The sequence below is a fragment of the Corvus cornix genome, chromosome 1, assembly GCF_000738735.6.
Source record: "Corvus cornix cornix isolate S_Up_H32 chromosome 1, ASM73873v5, whole genome shotgun sequence".
NCBI classification, from domain to species: domain Eukaryota; kingdom Metazoa; phylum Chordata; class Aves; order Passeriformes; family Corvidae; genus Corvus; species Corvus cornix.
Genome location: NC_046332.1, coordinates 92,350,262 through 92,369,720, shown reverse-complemented (window position 1 = coordinate 92,369,720; position 19,459 = coordinate 92,350,262). Strand labels below are relative to the sequence as shown.

At 36.6% G+C, this 19,459-nt stretch overlaps 1 protein-coding gene across 9 annotated transcripts in view; it reads left to right on the top strand.

Annotated features, from left to right (window-relative positions):
* ATP11A (ATPase phospholipid transporting 11A) overlaps positions 1 to 19,459 on the top strand; it is a 122,405-nt gene that overhangs the window by 91,907 nt on the left and 11,039 nt on the right. For 7 of the 9 annotated variants that reach the window (XR_002044384.3, XM_039549822.1, XM_019282865.3 and 4 more), the window contains 11 exons: positions 1,481 to 1,662; positions 2,159 to 2,410; positions 4,300 to 4,474; positions 5,709 to 5,811; positions 6,073 to 6,218; positions 7,167 to 7,226; positions 8,818 to 8,945; positions 10,666 to 10,801; positions 11,367 to 11,390; positions 17,377 to 17,442; positions 17,730 to 17,833. Coding sequence is in view for 8 of the 9 variants with exons in the window: in XM_039549822.1 (XP_039405756.1) it covers positions 1,481 to 1,662; positions 2,159 to 2,410; positions 4,300 to 4,474; positions 5,709 to 5,811; positions 6,073 to 6,218; positions 7,167 to 7,226; positions 8,818 to 8,945; positions 10,666 to 10,801; positions 11,367 to 11,390; positions 17,377 to 17,442; positions 17,730 to 17,833 (1,376 nt within the window). In the remaining variant the exon portion in view is untranslated. The remainder of the gene's footprint in view (positions 1 to 1,480; positions 1,663 to 2,158; positions 2,411 to 4,299; positions 4,475 to 5,708; positions 5,812 to 6,072; positions 6,219 to 7,166; positions 7,227 to 8,817; positions 8,946 to 10,665; positions 10,802 to 11,366; positions 11,391 to 17,376; positions 17,443 to 17,729; positions 17,834 to 19,459) is intronic. The other 2 variants (XM_019282863.3, XM_019282870.3) reach the window with 1 other exon arrangement.

Genomic DNA, 19,459 nt, shown 5'->3' with positions numbered 1-19,459 from the left:
TCTCATCTTCTAAATGTCAGTTGTGGTGCAATATGAATGCATTAGATATGCACAACTGTAAGTTAAACCAGAGATCATCAGTTAGCTCGTTAGTATGGTATATTCACAATTGTGGATTGGATTAATTTTTGAATAGAAGAAAAGTGAAAAACTGTAAATCTCATTGCTAGTTTTAGTCCTCAGCCTTAGCAACTGTTACCTGCTGCCTTTGATTGCTTTACAAGCTTTGGGGAGACAGATCATCCATATCTTACATTTTTCCTTGCTAAAAATCAGCTATGAACTGGCTGATCACCTTTAAAAGAAATTCAGGACTTGGTTTTACCTAAAAGTAGTATTTGGAGTTGTAAAACTGAATTTTGTTGTGTCAAAAAATACACAGAACTCATTGCAATGCAGGACAGCTGCCAGTCTTACAAATGGCATATAATTTGCTGGCATCCAGTACTCAAACTGAAACCAAAGTATTATTACAGGTATGTGGACAAAAAAACCCCTACAGTGTCACCTGCTTTTGTTTTGAAGCAAAAAACTCTCGAAGTGCTTTACTAAGCTTTATTATATGGGACAGCTGTCTGATAATTACAAGTAAAAGAGGCTAATGAAATTGAAAAAGTATTTACGTATCACATTCATTCAATATGTATCAAGAAAGAAATCCAGATCAACAGCTATTTTTTCATCCTGGATAATTGGAAATAGGGCTGGCTCCTACATACAGAAGCCTCGCAAAGAAAATACCTGGCACCTGCTTTTATCAATAACAAGAGGCAGGGAGCTATTTTAATAATTCTTCTTCTTGGTTTGATAATAAGAAACTATGTAAAGACCTACTGGATTAAAGTTAAGGAAGCTGAAGTGCCAGTTAAATGGTGTGGTGAGAAGCAGAATATAACTGAGGTAGCAAAACTTTTCTGTGTTATAACAGCTTTTCCCCACCTTACACAATCTATATACTCCGTTTCTTGTTCATCATACAGTCCAGAAGTTTGATGCAGCCTGAAACACCTGCAGCTAAATTCTAATTTACACTTGACTGAAATGGTGCAGTTGGATTTTCATTTCTCTTTGTGATGTTTGGTCCCTGTCCGTATATCTGCTGCAACACAGCATCAAAATCAGACTCTGCAGAGCTACTATTTATATTACTATTATTTATTCTGACTCATCCTGCCTAATTATACACATAGGGAGGGAAAAGTTTACCTTGGCTTTGCCTTCTCTTGTAATCTCATATATCCAGTTGGATCACTGAGCTGTTTATCTTCTGGAAGATTGAGGTTGGTCCATCAGGTTGTAACTGCTTCCAGAGCAGCACAGAATCAAGCTCAACTATATCCTAGTCTGTATTATACTGTAACAGTCTATACTTATTCACTTCATGATGTTCCTTTTTCAAATCATCCAGCATAAACACCAGCAAGAAGTCTAAGAGGAGTTTTGTAAGATGCATTTTGTTTCTTTTCATTGCATTCTTTAGGAGGGACTGCGAACATTGTGTGTTGCATATAAAAAGCTCACAGCAGAAGAATATAGCAATGTACAGAAGCTGCTTCAGAATGCAAAGTTGGCCCTTCAGGACCGGGAAAAGAAATTGGCAGAGGCATATGAGAAGATAGAAAGAGATTTTATATTACTTGGTGCTACAGCTGTTGAAGATCGGTTAGTACATTTCTTAGTTTCTTATGTTCAATGGTGATGACAAAGTAATTGAAGACTCTTTTTCTGCATTAGAGGTTTATTTGGGAAACCCCTTATTTGAAGCAATTCCACACCCTTAGCTCACTAAAGTTTACACATGGTAACTTTATAACCTAATAAGCAATTACAATAGTTAAGTGAACAAAAATCAGTGTATTTGAACCATTTTACATGCATGTAATAGTTTATTGATCAAGTTATAGGCAAAAGTTTTGGAGGAAAGGACTACAAAATGGGTATTGAGGAAATGAAGGAAGAATCTTTACGTCTTGAAAAGATTCAGAAACATATACTAGTCCCCTAAACATTTGTGGAGTCATACTTTGGGGAAAATTCTTAGATCTGATAACTTCCATTGAAATTCTTTTTTTGTTTATGAAAATCTTTCAATAAAGACCTCTGAATTTCTCATATCCAAGCAATAGCCGTCAGTGTATTTTGTCAATTGACTTTACAGACTACAAGAAAAAGCTGCTGACACTATTGAAGCACTCCAGAAAGCAGGAATTAAAGTTTGGGTTCTGACAGGAGACAAAATGGAGACGGCTGCAGCTACTTGCTACGCTTGCAAACTCTTCCGAAGAAATACACAAATACTTGAGCTAACCACAAAGAAAATTGAGGAGCAGAATATACTCGATGTGCTTTTTGACCTAAACAAAATTGTTGTAAAACCCAATGGCAACTTAACCAGGGATACCTTCTCAGGGTAAGAAAAAAGTTGGATTTTCAGGCTAAAAATGGGCTTCTGGGCATTTTGCAAACAATGAAATGGTGACCAATTACCTTAAGAAAGCAGCAGTATGTTTCAGTTTCTGTTGCTAATGTGTAAATTATCGTATGGCAATTAAGTATAAGCTTGTTTAGGTAAACTTAGGTTTTCAGTCATGGTTCTTTAGCTCGTTTCTGGTACTGTTTTAACTATTAAAGGAAAAATCGCAACTGACACTGTATTTGTCTTTCCACCATAAAACTGCTAGCAACAAGCTAGCAAGCATTTGTGATACCATTTTAGCAGAGATTTGCTATAATTCTTAGTCTTACAGCTTAAATCTCTGGACCAGATAGTTTTTCTGAGTTCTCCTTATGCTTTATACCCCATTCATCTAATCAAGAACATTTGTATATTCAGTTAAATAAATCATTTTCCTCCATGTCATCCATACCACATTTTGTTTAAATACCACAGGCCTTACAAGGTGTGATCAAACATATTTGTTTAACTTTTTGTGCAATACCAATTTTCTGCATGTTAAAACTCTTTAGATTTGGTTTGTTTTTTTTTTTTTTTACATTAATCCCAAGAGCTAGAGATCGTACTAAGATAGTAATAGCAGGATTCTGCCTGTGTGTTCAAATTCAGGCTAAAAATATTTCACTGTAATACACCAAATATTCAGTATATTGCTTGAACTTCATAATGATACCTTTTTATTTGATATCATTGTACATCAATGGCATTATCCCATTTGTGCCAATGGGTAGCAAAGTGCTGAAAATATCTGTAAACTTATTAAATGTAGTTTACAGTATTTTATCTTACTTGCCAAAAATAGCTTCTGTTCTAGTAGAAAGGATGGAGATGCCTATTAATAAATATGGTGTTTTTCTCACAAACACTGGTCCTGGTGAAACCATGTTTGTTGAAACCCCATGCACGGTAGTGTATAACCTTGGAACACTGAAAAGAGAGTAAAAATAAACCTCGGTGTACATTTATACAACATTTACTGTTGACCTGGAGCCTGAGGCTGTTGTGTAATGCAGGCAGATGCAAGGGTGCTCTGAAATAACTTGTCTGGATGCTGCAGAAAATGGCTCTTGCAGTCCAGACTGTCTTATCTTCCCCCATTGTTCAGGGTATATAATGTAGTGAATAAATTACTTCCTGTGACCGTGATTACACTTCTAGCAATGCTCAAATTACTACAGGCATACTGCTTACAGATTTTTATGTATAAGAATATATTGTAATATTATAGGAAACATATATAATTATTGTATTTTAATATTATAAATAAAAGTAAGCCTGTATTTGACTTAGCCACTGCACTAAAGGCAAAATATCCATACTCTAGATGTAGACAGTGGCCTTATCTATCCAGGCCAAAAAGTTTCCTTTAGGCATTTCCTTCAAGGCATGATTTATTCCTGTAAATGTAAACTCTTGGAAAGAAAATTATTTCCTTATCAGAGTGCCAAAGGCCTTTCAGTTTTTTTTTGCTCTGTGTTATGGAATGTGCCACAAAATTAACTTTATTCCTGCAGCTTGGTTTACCTCACTGCAGTTCTTGGAACTTTTTCAAACCAAACTGAAAAGTCATTAATTATACACTCATACTCACTGGTGAAGTCACTGAGCTATCAGATTTATGTATTCAAACTGGTGAAGCACTGAATATTTTCAGCATAGTCCAGAGTTTTAAAATGTTGCAAATATCAGTCTTATACAAAAAATTTCCTTTAGTAATGTATTAGTTTTGTGGTATTCTATGCTCATTATTTTTTCATTAATTAATTTTCCCATAATTCTTATTGCCAGATTTTAAGTACTTTTGAGAATTTTACAGTGACAGTTTATATTTTATTCCTGAACAGACTTTCAACTGATATGCAAGATTATGGTTTAATTATTGATGGAGCAGCACTATCCTTGATAATGAAAACAAGACCAGATGGGAACTCTTGTAGCTACAGAGAGCTCTTTCTTGAAATTTGCAGGAACTGCAGTGCAGTGTTATGCTGTCGAATGGCACCTCTGCAAAAAGCACAGGTTTGTGTTTAATTTCATAATTGCTTGTTAGTCATGCACATATATAAATATTGAAGGTTAATACTCTGTATGGCTTACTATGACAATTTAAGATGCTACCATTCATTTTTGTATCTTCTAAAATGGAAAAAGTAAAAAAAAAAGGAGAGGGGAGAATTTCTGCTGGCAAACAATTTACATAATGGTATGCTAAAACAGCACCCAGCCGTGCACCTGAATTTAAAATTTGAACAGTATGTACATAAATCATAGTTGGTATATACTAATACGAACATATTTAATAAATGAACTAACTGCTCTCTTTTTAACCTAACAAGCTTTGAATAGTCTACCCTTTTGACACTACAAGAACCTGTGTTACTTAGTACTGCAGAGGGATATTTTTTCTCTGGTTTTAACATAAGTGGAAAGCCAAGAAGAATCCAGACAAAAAAATGTGGGTGTTACCACGTTTAAGTATACCTGACTGTTGCATTTGTAATTTGTATCAAGTAAAAACATATCCTTCCATTACTGAAACATCTCAAGATAGCTGAAGAACTTTTAAAGGAAAGAAGTATTGGAATTTGCATTTCATTTTTTTTCAGTTGGTCATGTCTTTTTCTCAGTACACAGGTACAGCATTTATAGCCCATATTCACATTAACAAATGTATTTAGCCAGCACTATAACTGTCTGGAAGTTTGTAGAAGATTTTAGTTGCAAAAAAATTTAGGTTACCAAATTTACAGAGGTGATCATTTGTAATGGAGAGATTTGAAGTCAAATTTCTGGACAGTTTATATGTCGATAGTTTTTACATATATGCAGAGTCCAATATATTTTCTTAAATGTAGGAAAAAAGTTCAATACAGATGAGAAAGCAGAAATTTTAGTCTTTCTTTTCAGGATTTCTTTGAAATGGTGCACTCTGTGGAACCCTCTTAATTTATTGCTGCACTGGCACAGCATTAAGCAATCTCAGCAACATCTTCCATTATTTGGCTCTTCCTACCTCCTGTCCCATCTCTCTCAAAGTAGTTTGGAAGTATTTTAAAAATGTTTGGAACAAGCACTTTGTAATATGAAGAAACTGTGATCTTTATGCATATTTGTTGCATTGGGTGATGTTGGGTTTGTGTCCTTTCAGAGAATTTCTTACAAAACTGTCTTGGTAATTTTTATTTAATGTTATACTTACGCAAAATAAGCAAACCATTACAGAGGAGAGTTTCTAATACTATTTTTTTTCCAGATTGTAAAGTTGATTAAGTTATCAGATGAACATCCTATCACATTGGCAATTGGTGATGGAGCAAATGATGTCAGTATGATTCTAGAAGCACATGTTGGTATAGGTAAGCCTGCACCTTAGCATATTATTTCAAGTGAAATGATAAAATCCATTTATTTCTTACAAACAGGCAGTCTCAAAGAATCAGGTTATATGTGTTATAGACAACTTTTAGTGCATTTATCCTAGGAATAATGTATGAGATACAGTTGTGATCACCCAGTAGATCAGTATCATAGCGTTATTATATAATTTTGCAATTAATGGTATCTTTTTAATAGTTCTTTAGTTATTAAATAGCTTCACCTCTTTTTATTTTTTTAAGGAATCATTGGCAAAGAAGGTCGTCAAGCAGCAAGAAACAGTGACTATGCAATACCTAAATTTAAACATTTGAAAAAAATGTTGCTTGTTCATGGGCATTTTTATTACATTAGGATATCTGAACTTGTGCAATACTTCTTTTATAAGGTAGGGGAATTCTTATTCTAGTTACATAAACCTCACTTAAATGGTAATGTCTAACTATTTACAGTTTTTGCAGCTAATGTTACAAAACAGCAATAATTCCATAAGGAGATTTTCTTGAGTACCAGATCCAGTGCTGAAATGGAATTGTTGTTTTTTTTCTGAGCATGAAGTGAAATAGTTTGAAATAGATACATTCTGTAAGAGATGTTACATTTAAAACCAAAATTTTTATCTTATTTTTTCATATCCTACAAATTCCATCTCAGACTGGTCTGCTTATTTCCAGTACCTTCCAGGCTGTCTCTATAGTGAACTTTTAAATCACATTGGAAATAGTATTTGAAAACTTAAAAATTACTGCAAATTAAGTTATGCTAAGTTCATTAGGATAGTGTAGGTGGAGAAAGTTCATGGTGAGCATCCCCCTATTTAGACAGCTTTGTTATTTCTAAATGTTGGCATCCAAGTTCTTTTGGTAAGCAGTGGAAGATTATAGAAAGGAACTGTCACAGGGTAATTCAGGGTTCTAGTGTTTGACTATATGTATAATTGGGAGAGGATGACATTTGGGGTTACAGCTAGAAACGTCTTAAAGTTGCTTTGCTGGAAACCATACTAACCAGAGTATCCATGCTTGCTTATCATGATTTGTCTCCTCCTGCGGATTGTCCCTTATATTCTTTGCTTTAACTGAACTGTATTCCTGGATCCCAAATTTCACTGGCCTTGAATTTTCAAACTGTAGCCTTATAAGATTGTTTTGAAAATATTGTAAATGTTTTTTTCTAGCAGCATTACTGCAAGATTTGACTATTGGTGTTTAATACATACACTATTCCTGCAATGCTCACTATTGCTAGTGTTATAAAACTATGATATACATATCTATAGCATTGTATATAAATAAGCGCTTGCATTTCACTTGACGGCATTCACTTTGTTTTTCAGAATGTCTGCTTCATTTTTCCTCAGTTTTTATATCAGTTCTTCTGTGGGTTTTCACAGCAGGTTGGTTGATCCTTTTCCATCAATGTCATGTTATGTCTTTTGCTTTCTTTATTAAAAAAAAAAGGGATCCTCCTGAGAATTTTGTGTTAGTTTATACAAAGAAGAACATCGTTTTTGGTTCATACGGTTTTCAGTGGCAAATGCAGTAAAGTTACACAAGTCCGTTTTATGAATTATCACAAAAGCAATGTTAAAGTCAAGGAATAGAGAAATACAAAATTTGGAAATGGCAATGCAAAGTAAAATGTCTGTGGAAAATGTAAGTCAATTAGATTTAAGCCTACTGGACATGAATAGAAGAAATCCTGAAAGATGAGTAATTGAACCAGTTGTTCAAGTTTAGAATGCAGAATGAAAATGAGAGAATAAACTACTCTTCTCTGGCATGGACTGGTATGAATTACAAATTTCAGATGAATAGCAGCGTTCCATTAGTTGAAAAGAAAATATAAAAACTGAAAAATAGAAGAAAAGAGAATTGTTGCTCACCAGAAAAGTGCTGTCATTCAGGATAGGATCTGGTATTCGCCTTCCTAAATTTTTTGTTTATTTTCTGTTCTCCCTTGTTCTCATCTAATTTGTGCAGAAAAGATCTACCTCTTCTTTCTTCAGAATGAGGGAGCAAAAAAACAAAGGAATGAATGACTGAATTTAGACAAATAGGGTTTATGTTTTCAGTATTAAATTCAGTGAGAATTCAATGAATTAATGAATTAATTCAGAGAAAATAGTACTGTTGCTTTGAATTTGTTGAAAGAAAGCCCCAGGAAGAGTCAAAATGACAAAACTATTTTTATCTGTTTTGGTTTCCATTTCAAATGACCACTGAAAACTTTGTAAGTTTTTATTGAGCATTATTAGGATTTAGATATGAAAGCATGTGTTGATGAAAATTTAGCTTAATTTTTATCCTTTTAAGTGATAAATGTAATTTTGAATCAAAAAGGGGGTTTTGGTAGAAATTTTTTCCAACATAAATGATCACCAAATAGGTTTGAGGAAGTAAACAGCTCTTTTTGTGGGGTGACATGGTAGGTGTGAGGGTACACTGATGATACGTACGTGAGAAAGCATTTCAGTTAGAAGAAGAATCGAAGACACATTGGGATGTGAGCTGTAGCTCACTGCAGTCACACACAGCTGAAAAACCTCTGGAGTGCTCTCACTTCTTCTCTGAATATCTCCATGTTTTAAAGACATAGAGGAGATAAAAGGGGATGGGGCTATGTGGATGTATGTGAGAGGAATTTCTGCCTCTACAGGAATCTGCTGTTCAGTTTGGGTACTTTGGAGTTGGTCGTACAGTTGAAACAATAGGGGGAGCCAGTATGTGGACCAGACTGGTCCAGGCAATGGATCTTTTAGTTGATCTTTTACCTCCAGGTGAATGGGATACAGGTGGAGGGTTGTGTCCTATATCAGTTAGCAGCTGTAGAGGGGTATTTGCCTCCATTCTGAAGGAATAGAACTTTGTTTTCCTGCAGAAGTTCACATATTCATTTTAAATCAAGTCTCATGCAGAGGATTTAATTTTAAAGTAAGATTTAATTTTAAATTAAAAGTAGTTGATTTAATTCTTTTCCACCTACAGACTTTATATGATACTGCGTATCTAACACTGTACAATATCAGCTTCACCTCCCTTCCTATCCTCTTGTACAGTCTAATGGAACAACATGTCAGTGCAGACATACTCAAGAGAGAGCCTTCCCTGTACAGGTAAAATTAAAACACTGTGCCCCAAAGTTTGACTGTTCAGTTGTGGGATGTGTGTCCATTACAATGGAAGTCCTCAGGATTTCTGTGCCACAAGGTTACAGTAGAACATCAGACCACATGCATGGTCTACAAAGTGCAATAGATAAACATGTATTTTTACGTGCACATTTACAAATCACACCATGCGTTCTACAAAGGGAATGAGAGCTAAATAGAAATCACTGTTCAACAAAATCAAATTAGGATTTATTTTAGTACTCTTTATTTCCTCCAGCTATGGAGGAAATAATGGGGAGGAAACATGGGGAACAGAAGTATTTTTAAGAAAGAAAACATGCTGGTTTTTCTATATACATGTTTTATTCTGACAGAAAAGATGACTGAGTGTTAGATTGTTGTATCAGAGGATGTATTCTGTGTGGTGTCCAGCATTGTCCTCCGCATATTGTTGACTCACTTCTGGGCGTTGGAATTGACTTGTTTAGGTTCTTAGCCACTCGACGTACAGTTGTTGTCAATTAACTGCATTTGGCCATCTAAATTAGGAACAGTGCCCAGTTTAGATCCTCGTAGCTACAAAGCCAGTACATTTCAGGTAGGGCTAACAGTAGATTATCACAGGAAAAACATTCTTTGAAAGAAGTAATATTAGCCACCCAAATGTTAATCAATGTAGTGATATGTTTTTACCACTGAAATTGAAGAGGAATACAAGCGATTACTGTTGAATCAACAGTAATGTTTTTATTTTCTCTTTGATATTTTAAATGTTTTTAGTTTAGAAATGTTAATTCAGAAGATCTTTTTTGGTTTTTGAAAGCTAGCAAAGCTTATTTGTCAGAAACTTGTGGGTTTTGATACCTAACAGAGCCTGTTGCTAAGCTGTTTTGGGCAATAGTGGTTGTTCTGGGCCACATGAGGCTATTGTTGGCTGTGTACGGGTTTGCACTCTATATTGTTAATCTGTGGGGAGAAATTACTTTATATGGTAATCAGACAGTCTTTAAAGTTCATATGGTGGAAGTATTGGTTGGTAGTAAATGTTTCTGTAACTCAGGGTTTTCATTTAACTGTGTCCTGATTTACTCTGATGTGTTTTATACTGTATGCCAAGTTGATACATACCCATTCTGTGGACAAGAACTAAAGTTGTAAAATTTAAATTTTTTGTAGTAAGAAAATGCATGCTGATGAAGAGTTCTGTTGTTGACAAATCCCTGTATTTTTTGTGGGAAAACATTCAAGAAATCCTATTTGACCTGAACCTTCAAGTCAACTGCAAATCCCTTGTTTCACATTCCACATAAAATAAATGTTTTATTTTGTTGCAATAGTCTGTATATAAGTATCCTAGAGGAAATAAAGCAAAGTCTCCAGGGACCTCTAGTGTTTCCATTTAATATCTGCAGTGGATCATGACATGTGCAGCAAGCACTGGAAAAGAGATACCTTCTGTAAAAAGTTTGAAAAGTAAATGGGTACAGCACAGGGAGTTTGCTATTATTGAAATAAGCAGAAGTACAGGGAGCAGTTCAAAGGATTTACTAAGAGTTAAGTAAAAATAAATATAGAGGATGTTTTGAGGAAGGAGTTAGATTTGAAGCGATAGACAGTTGTAATGTGGAAATGTGGTGCTTTTCAAGAAACAATATGAATGATCTCATTTATCTGGAATTTTCAAACCTGCTGATAATGAATACGTGTTTCTTGTTTCACACAGAGATGTTGCCAAGAATGCTTTGCTGCGCTGGCGTGCATTTATTTATTGGACATTCCTAGGAGTGTTTGATGCTGTGGTATTTTTCTTTGGTGCCTATTTATTGTTAGACAACACAGTTGTGACCAGCAATGGACAGGTTAGTGTTGGATTTCATCAGTCAATGGTAATTTTTTTTAATGCCAGTTGTGAAATGAACATAGTTTTAATTGTTTTCTTTGATATTTCATGCAAGACAATAACTGTTTTATGAGTTACAGTGAGATAGATGGGTTATCTGTTTAGCAAAATCTGGACTATGCAATGGAACATACTGTGTATCAGTAAGCACAGATATAGGATTGGATACTAATGAGGAGAAATATAGAACATAAATTTCAGGTATTACTTCTGAATTTATACAGTAACTTTCCAGTTTCATACTTAACATGCATCTGATGAATATCTGTTTACCATATCAAAAGACTATTGGTAGAGTAGTTATGAATGATCATAAAAGATCTTAAATATAACAAGCTTTTTAATAGTTTAATTATTTTTGACATATAGTAGCTTAAAATAATCTATCTCTACTTGCTTTGCAGTCACATGAATGCAAATTTTATGAACTTTTGCATTTTATTTATTTTATCCATTGATATTTTGGTCTATTTTATTTGTGTGCTTTTTTTCTTTTTGCTACTTGCTTCTCTTCCTATCCTCAGCTAATGACAACCAGCACTCACATGGTAAGACTATTGTGGATTTGTCATGATATCCGTTTCATCTTTCACTGTTCTTTGATTAAACTGTTAAAGAGCAGTAAAATATCACTTCAGCCTATAGTTAGAAATGTTCTTTATAGCTACTCTATAAGTACTTAAAACAAAAGGAATGTCTCGGTTTTGAAAGACAGGTGTCTGCTAAGGAAGGCAGAGGCCCCCCTTGAAGCGGCAGATATAACCCCTTTTTCCCTCCAAGTTATTATATTTTGAAATCAAGGGCCTTTAGGCAAAGATGTGGGAAATAGGAATAACAGTTCTTTACTCTTTCTATATATATATATGTATATAACCAGTAAAACAAAATAACAACAACTATGGCAGTAACAGCAATCACAAACCCAGTGCCGGCCTTCTCGGCTGTCGGGCCCTTTCCCCTCGGGTGCAGTTCCGCTCGCAGCCGGCAGGGGCGCTGGCGGCTCCCGGTGAGCAGGGCAGGTGCGATGGTTCCCCCGCGGCTGCAGGGGGCGCTCCGGGAAACACGCGGCACCGGTGGCCTGGGATCCCGGGAAGGGATGGGACAAAGGCTTCACAAACCCCTGGGCAGCTGATCCCGGGCTCTCAGGAACAGCAGGCTGGAACGGCAGGGACGGACGCAAATCCCGGGTGGCAGGCGAGATGTATCCAGATGGGAGAACCCCACGGAGGCCCAGGCAGGCAGGGCGAGCAGGGCTACAGCGTAGCGAAAGCTCGAAGCAGCAGCGGGGCAGGGCAGCCACAGCCCGGTCTCCAGCAGGGCAGGGAAAGCGGCTTTTGGGGTCCCGGCGTTGTTTCCAGCAGGAAGAAAGAACGGCCAAAAAGAAAGAAGCAGCAGCTCCTTTCTCTGCAGCTTCTCTCTCCGGATGCTCAGAGCGAACTGACCCCACACCCAGGTGTAGACAAAGGAGTAGCCAGGCCCGCCCCACTCCCCTTTTTGTCTTTCTTAAGTACAGCTATTTGTCTCCTAGCAACATGCATATGGGAGAAAATTCCTTTAACAGGAAAACCTAAGACTAAACTAAAACCCCAACAAGGAACTTTATACAAACTATATGGAGGTATAGGAGGTGTGGTAAAGAACCATGAACTTTAAAAAAGCTTTTTGCTTCCTTGCATTTTGTTATTCTGTTGTATGCTTTTCTGTAACCTACATTTTGTTGCTGACTCTCTGCTACAGAAATTTTTTTACAGTTTATGCTATACTCTGCTTTAATGGCTTTAGAAAATGCCCTCAAAGTGAGAGACAAAATAAACTCTACACAATTTTGTTGCCTATATGCAACATACACATTTGCTGGCAATGCAGTGTTCAGATATCATTAAAAACCTCCTTTGTGACATCTGTCAGGGAAATGAACTTCTTGTTTAAAAGTGTTTTTTCTAAGGACAGAATGAATTTCCACTAGACAGAACTCTGTACTGCAGTATATCTTTTTCTGGTACCATTATGCTCTCTGTTAGATGTCCAAAATTCTTCATCAACATATATTTATGGTCTTGAAAATTAAAGTTATCATACCTGTGCCAATTTTGTAAACAATTTGTATTGCAAATATTCTGAGTCATTTCCTTTCCGAAATTCTAGTCGTCTTCCATTGCACACATTCAATCTAGTCCTAAGGCTTTAAAGCCAGATTAATGCCTAATTCTCTAATTTCAAATGTTTAAGTCTACATCTAGATACACATGTTAACACTTGAAGATGACGTGTTGCTTGAGGAGACATTCTGAGTCTTGAGTGTCCGTGTTGGAAAATTTATCGTTATTGAAGGATGCATGCCTGTGTTTGTGTATAAAACTTAAGCAATATTGAGCTGCAATTTTAGATTTAAAGGCTTGAAAATGTCAAGTGTTCAGGAGTAGTCAGAGACACTTATGTGAGTTCATACATACATGAATGCACATGGTATTGATGGTTATTTCCCAATTTTAAAATATGCTTATGTCTGGAAAAAGTCAATGAAGAATTTGAAGGTTTGAAAGGTTTGCTATGGCAACAAAATGTTATTATGGAACAGGGAAAAGTAGAAAGCAGTAAAGAACATAAAAGAGTTGACAGTAACACTAATGCCATAAGTGATATGTAATGATACAAATCAGGTTCCAGATTTTTAAAATGGGTGCTGAAGCAAAAATTTTGACTTTTTCTTTCCCCCCACAAATGAACTAATCACTATTATCGCAAAACTAGTAAAAAGTGAACAAAGTCAATATCTTTCACATAGAATGATGCCTGTCAGACTAAAATTAACGTACTATTAAGCTTGCTTCCAAACACAGTTCCCCCCAAGATGTTTCTCAGTGCTTAGAAATTAATGTGAAACAGTTTGCTTACTGTAGTGTGATATTACTAGAATAACGGAAAAGTGTACTTCTGATCACTGAGATCTACTTCATAAGTGCCTCCCTTGGTCATTTCTGGTAAGCAAAACTAAGATGTTAAAGATTTATTTCCTATAAATTGTTATTAATTTGCCATACTGCTTTGTGTGTATGGTGTTCCGCTGTTGATAGGACATCATGGTTGGTGTTGCAAAAACATACAGTTAGAAAACCAACTACAGAAAAAAAGGTAAGAAGAAAGGGAGGTGCTGTAAAAGTCATTGCAGATTGCAAATGTTATCTTAGTTTACCCATACAATAAAATGTATTTCCTGGGTGATTTTCTTTATTTTAACATTTGATACAGGGTACATTAAATATAATTGTTAATCTGGGTTGAGAGAGACTAAGTTAAAAGGAATAACAGAATGAGAAATACAAAACAACAGGAAGGAAGATAGGTGAGCAGAATGCTGAACTGGAACACAGAAGGTCAACAAATACAGTCACAGGAGGAGGAGGGGAAGTCTTGGATAGGCTGGGAGCAGAACATAGAAAAATACTTGCTAATAAACTAGATGTTAACAGACTTACAAAAGAATGATTCATTGCCTGAAGGCATGAGTAGTATCTTGATATACTCAATGCTAGAAAGACATTGTGAGTTTTTGTAACTCACACCTTTCCATATTGCTTCACTTACCTTCCTCTGTGCCAAAGTAGCAGCTTTATGGATCTTGTCCCTGTGCTATGACCTCACTTTCTGAGTCAATAAGAAAGGGGGATAAGGGATTTGGTTGCAGACCAATGCTTTCCATCTAGCCTAACAAGCAGACAGGGGAAGGTTGTTTCAACTTCTTTATTTCATCTGGCAACTTTTATTGCAAATATGGACAAATCTGTTCAGTATGCAGAAACGTAGACTGACAGTAGGTTCTCTGAGAGGTGCTACATATGGCACGAGAATACTGTAAAATTTAACTGCAACAAGAAAGTTGGTACACAGCATGATTGGAAGTTCCTGATCCAGATTCCTATCCCTTAACTGCACAGGTTTTTTTAGGGCACAGAAAATATAATGATGGCTTGAGCCTATTACATATCAAAGTAAAAGATCAAAATGCTGAAGGTTTTCTGAATTTCATCTAGTGTTCGATAGACATGGTCACACAGTGAGTAGTTTTAAAATAGTGAAATGATTACTGAGAATAATGAATCTTTTGGCCAGTCATTTGTTTATTTTAAATTCTTTTTTCCATTCCCAGTTGATCTCATTATCTTAGCCTGGCTTCCTACTGACTTATGTCCTGTGGCTGGCTGTGGTCTCCATTCAAAATTTTTCACACAGCAGCATATTTGTGTGATCAACTTCCCACATGGATACCCTGTCATGTACTATTGGGTGAGCTCATACAGAAAAGTCTAGATTGGACATGATCTAGTTCAGCTCCCTGCTCTGTGCAGGGCTAATTAAAATCAATTTGCTGAAGGCTCTGTCTAGTCATTTTCAGGTTTTCAGTATCTCTGAAGATGCAGATTCCATAGCTTTCCTGGGCAACCTATTCCAATGTTTTTCTGTCTTCATGGTGAAAAGATTTCTCACAATACCTAAGCAGAATATTTCTTGTTGTTCAAGAGAGGTTTGTTCCAGTTCTTCATCTTTGTAGTTCTTCAGACATTTGTGGGCAGCTGCTAGGTTGTTTCTCAACCTTCCCTTCACCAGACTAAGCACTTCCACCCTTCCTTGCAGAAGAGCTTTAAACACCTTAGTTGCCTGCCACTGATCATTTCCTATTTTTTTCACATCACTCATGAACTGAGGGGTCCAAAACTGAGCACAGTCTGAGTAGATGGGAATAGTAACCTTTCTTCAGTGGCCATGTTCCTCCCCATTCCTGTGCAGTTTCCCTTATGTATAGAGAGAGCACAATACAGGCTTGTATTCAGCCTGGAGTCCACATAACCCCACTGCAACTTCCTTTTCAGCAGGACCATTGCACAGCCAGTCACTACTCCTCTGTAGGTGTAAATCTTTGCACTTCTCCGTATTTAATTCCATAAGATATCTATTAGCCTGCTTCTCAAATCAGCAGAGGTCCCTCTGGATTGAAACTCTGTCATTCATTAATTCAGCTATTCTCTATTTTTATACCACTTGGCAGTTTGCTCATGATACTCTGTCACCCTCCAGCTACCTGACAGGGATATTCCACAATTTCCAGCCAAGTTGCTGTTGCTCTTCCTAGTGTGGTTCACTTATTACCAGCAGCCAATCACCCATCAAGGACTTTTGAGTTCATAGGTTCCACCAGTTTTCAACTGTGTAGTAGTGCATTTAGCCAGCCCCTGCTTCCTTATTGTCCAAGGTCAAATGCCTTGCTAAATTCAAAATACATCCACTGCTTTTCCTCCTTATGAACAACTCAACCCACACTGTTGCTTGCTCCTTTCCTTCCCAAGCTTTGCTGTTAAATGCAAGGAGCAGGTTTTGCTTGTGAAGACTAATATTCAGAGTATTGAGTAATTCAGCATTTTCTTTGAAACTTTCCACTAGGTTGTCTTACCACTCCATCAGCAGACTTGCATTTTTCCTTTGAAGCAAGGATACCTGTAAATATCGTTTTTGTCCCCCTCAACACCCCTCAGTAATCCTAGTTAGAACCGAGTTTTGTCTCTGATTTGTTCCTCTGCTTTATTCTGTTTGCTGCCTGCCCACATTGTCATCACTTAAATGCTCCCATTTTGCCTTTTTGTCCATGCAGTAACATCCTACTTGGCCAACTGGATCTTCTGCTGAAATTCCATTCCTGCATGGAAGTTGTCTCATTCCTGCAGTTATAACTGCAGAAGGGAGTTCATGAGATCTCAAGAGTTCTCTTTCAAAATAATTCTGATCTCTTGGACCCTTCTCTTCCAAGGGTACAATACCCTGAATCAAACACAGTCTCTTCTAAAATACAGTTGCTTACTTTCCCAGCATTTCTCTGGATCCTGAACCTGGTCATTTGGTAGCTGCTGAAGTCCAAGCAATCATCTGTGACAAAGTTCACCACTAGTTCTTACCTGCATCAGCATTAATGGTCATTTCTGTCCACTTGAAAAGCTGAAGTGTTTTACGTCATTATGCAGATGGGGAGAAAATCAAACACAAGTTGAAAGTGTTTTGTCTTAAAATGTACATAGACATTTTTGTACTTAGATGGTTATAACATTCTTTCTTGTACTGTTGCTTATCTGTATAATATGCTGTTGAACCTCAAGGAATTGTTGGATGCCAAGGACATCCAATAGAGAAGGAAAATCAGAGAAAAGATGATGTCCAAGAAGATTGATGAAATAACTGCAGTTCGTTTTTAAATCTTAGTGATTTGTTATTTGTGCTACCTTTGATTTTTATTGAGAAATATACATTTGAACTTCGGGCTGAGAGCATTGGTTGTGGTCTTCTTCTGTCTGTCTGAAATCTGGGTTTTGTACACACAGAGCAAGAAACCAGAGCACTTTGCACTGGATAGATCATGTAGAAATTCAGTTTCTGCTTAAGGGTCAGTTCATGATACAAAGCAATATTAAGCTGTAAGATGTTTATTCTGAACAATTCACAACATACTGGACAATATTGCCTATAACTGCTTTGGACCATTTTTTGTAGGTATTTGGAAATTGGACCTTTGGAACAGTGGTGTTTACTGTGCTTGTATTCACGGTTACATTTAAGGTAAGGTATGCTGTATTTTATCCACTAAAACTTTCTTAAAACTTGTTTTTTAATTGTTGCTTATTTATATCAATTTTTTTCTATCACCATGAATTGTTTTATTAGTTTAAATAGTGAGCTTGCTATCTGTGCCTTCTTAACTGTGCTCAAACTTGAAAGATGTGTTTACCTAATTCTATGTAGAATTCTTCCCTATTTTCAAAGGGTATGAATCTATTTCATCTCCTGCTGGGACTTCTTGTTGCATCTAGATAGCAATAACACCATATAATATCTTTTTTTTTCAGCTTGCACTAGATACACACTATTGGACGTGGATAAATCACTTCATGATCTGGGGATCACTGGTATTCTACATTATCTTTTCTCTGCTCTGGGGAGGAATTATTTGGTATGAACCCTAATATTAATTGCATTGCAAAAGTTGTTTCAGAAACATAAAGTTGTTATATTTCACCTTTCTGTCACAGACATAGTTAAATTTAGGCTTTTTACAATGCAGAACTCTATTTTAAATACATCATTAATACTAATTGGAGAGTGCTCAGCTCTTCTTTTCATGAATGTCTGCTAAAATCTTTGTAAAGAAGAATCCAAGGAGAATAATATCAGACCTCAGACTACCACTGGGTTTATCTCAGTAGTGCCAGTCAAAAGCAGCGCAAGGGTTGGTTCAAGGAGCAGAGATTGCCTTTCTGAGTCAAAATGTCACAGAATAGGTCATGTCTGTGCAGTTGGTGACTACCCACTTACCTGCTGGGCTTGTCTTGGAAGCTAGCTGTAGCAGTCAAAACCAGAGACAAGGAGTGGAACTCAATACTGAAGTGATGTGGATGTCCAAGAGTCCTGTGTTTGTGCTCATTGTTTTGCCTCCTTGCTTAGCAGAGTTACTGTAGGTGTCTGAGCACCTACTTGTTCCTGTTGGTAAGAAGCTTTTTAGGAATTAATATAACTCATGTGCATAGCCAATTTAAAGTGTTGGGGGTTTTTTCTATTAAAAATTCTGTGTACTTGAAACTGAAATTTTTGGGAAGGAAATCAAGTTGGAACAAGTTCAGTTCCTTACTGTGCCTGATTGCCATCAGGAGCTGGAAATTTTGTTTCACGCTTGTAGAGCTCTCAGTTATAAGGCCATCTTTATAACTACTGCTGGAGCCATTCTACTTTGTATACACAATATTTTGAGGGACCAGAGAAGGAGGAGGCTAACTATTGCATGGTGATTAAGATGCCATTTAATTTAGAGAAAGGATTTGTATTTCAGCGTCTTTTGCAAATGAGTAGCTACCTTTTAACTCCTTAGATATGTAGCTGCCTCTTCTTTTTCCTAGTAAGATCAGATCTCAATTTCTTCAGCATCAGTTTGCAGAAGTGACATTTTCCCAGACAATGTTTTCCTACCAGCTTTGCTGTGTATTTAGGGATGTGACTATCTGTATATAACAATGTATTTTAGCTTAGTTACCTTTTTAGAATGCAAATAGTATCAAATTTTGGAAACTGTCAGGAAGCTGCCCTGCTGTTTTTACGCACTGCAGTGTTGCTGCAATCTGTCCCTTCACCTTGGCTCTCAGAGATTATGGCCTCTGGTTCCCAGTACCATACGGTGATGGTGTTTTAATGATTATGCAACTGCATGGGATACAAGGGAGATAGGGAAGTCAAGTTATTGATAGTGTGGTTAGATTACTGTGTGGTGAATAGGATGGGGAGCATAACATGAAACCATTAGAGATACTTAGGGGAGCCTGAGAGGTATGAAAATAGGTGTGGTTAACGAGCCTTACTCTGAGGATACTACAAAGGAGTGTGCCTTAGGAAAGAGGAGGGAAGTGGTGGGAAGAACACTAAGAAGAAAGGTGGAAAATACCTGGGGCAAGATCAGGGTACATGGAAGAACATAAACAAGTTAAGAATGAAACTTAGTTTATCTTTGCAAGGAAGAAACACTATGGCAGGGAGGGGACAGCATGATATTTCCTGCAGCCTTGAAGACAAAAGAAAGGTAGTTATCTCC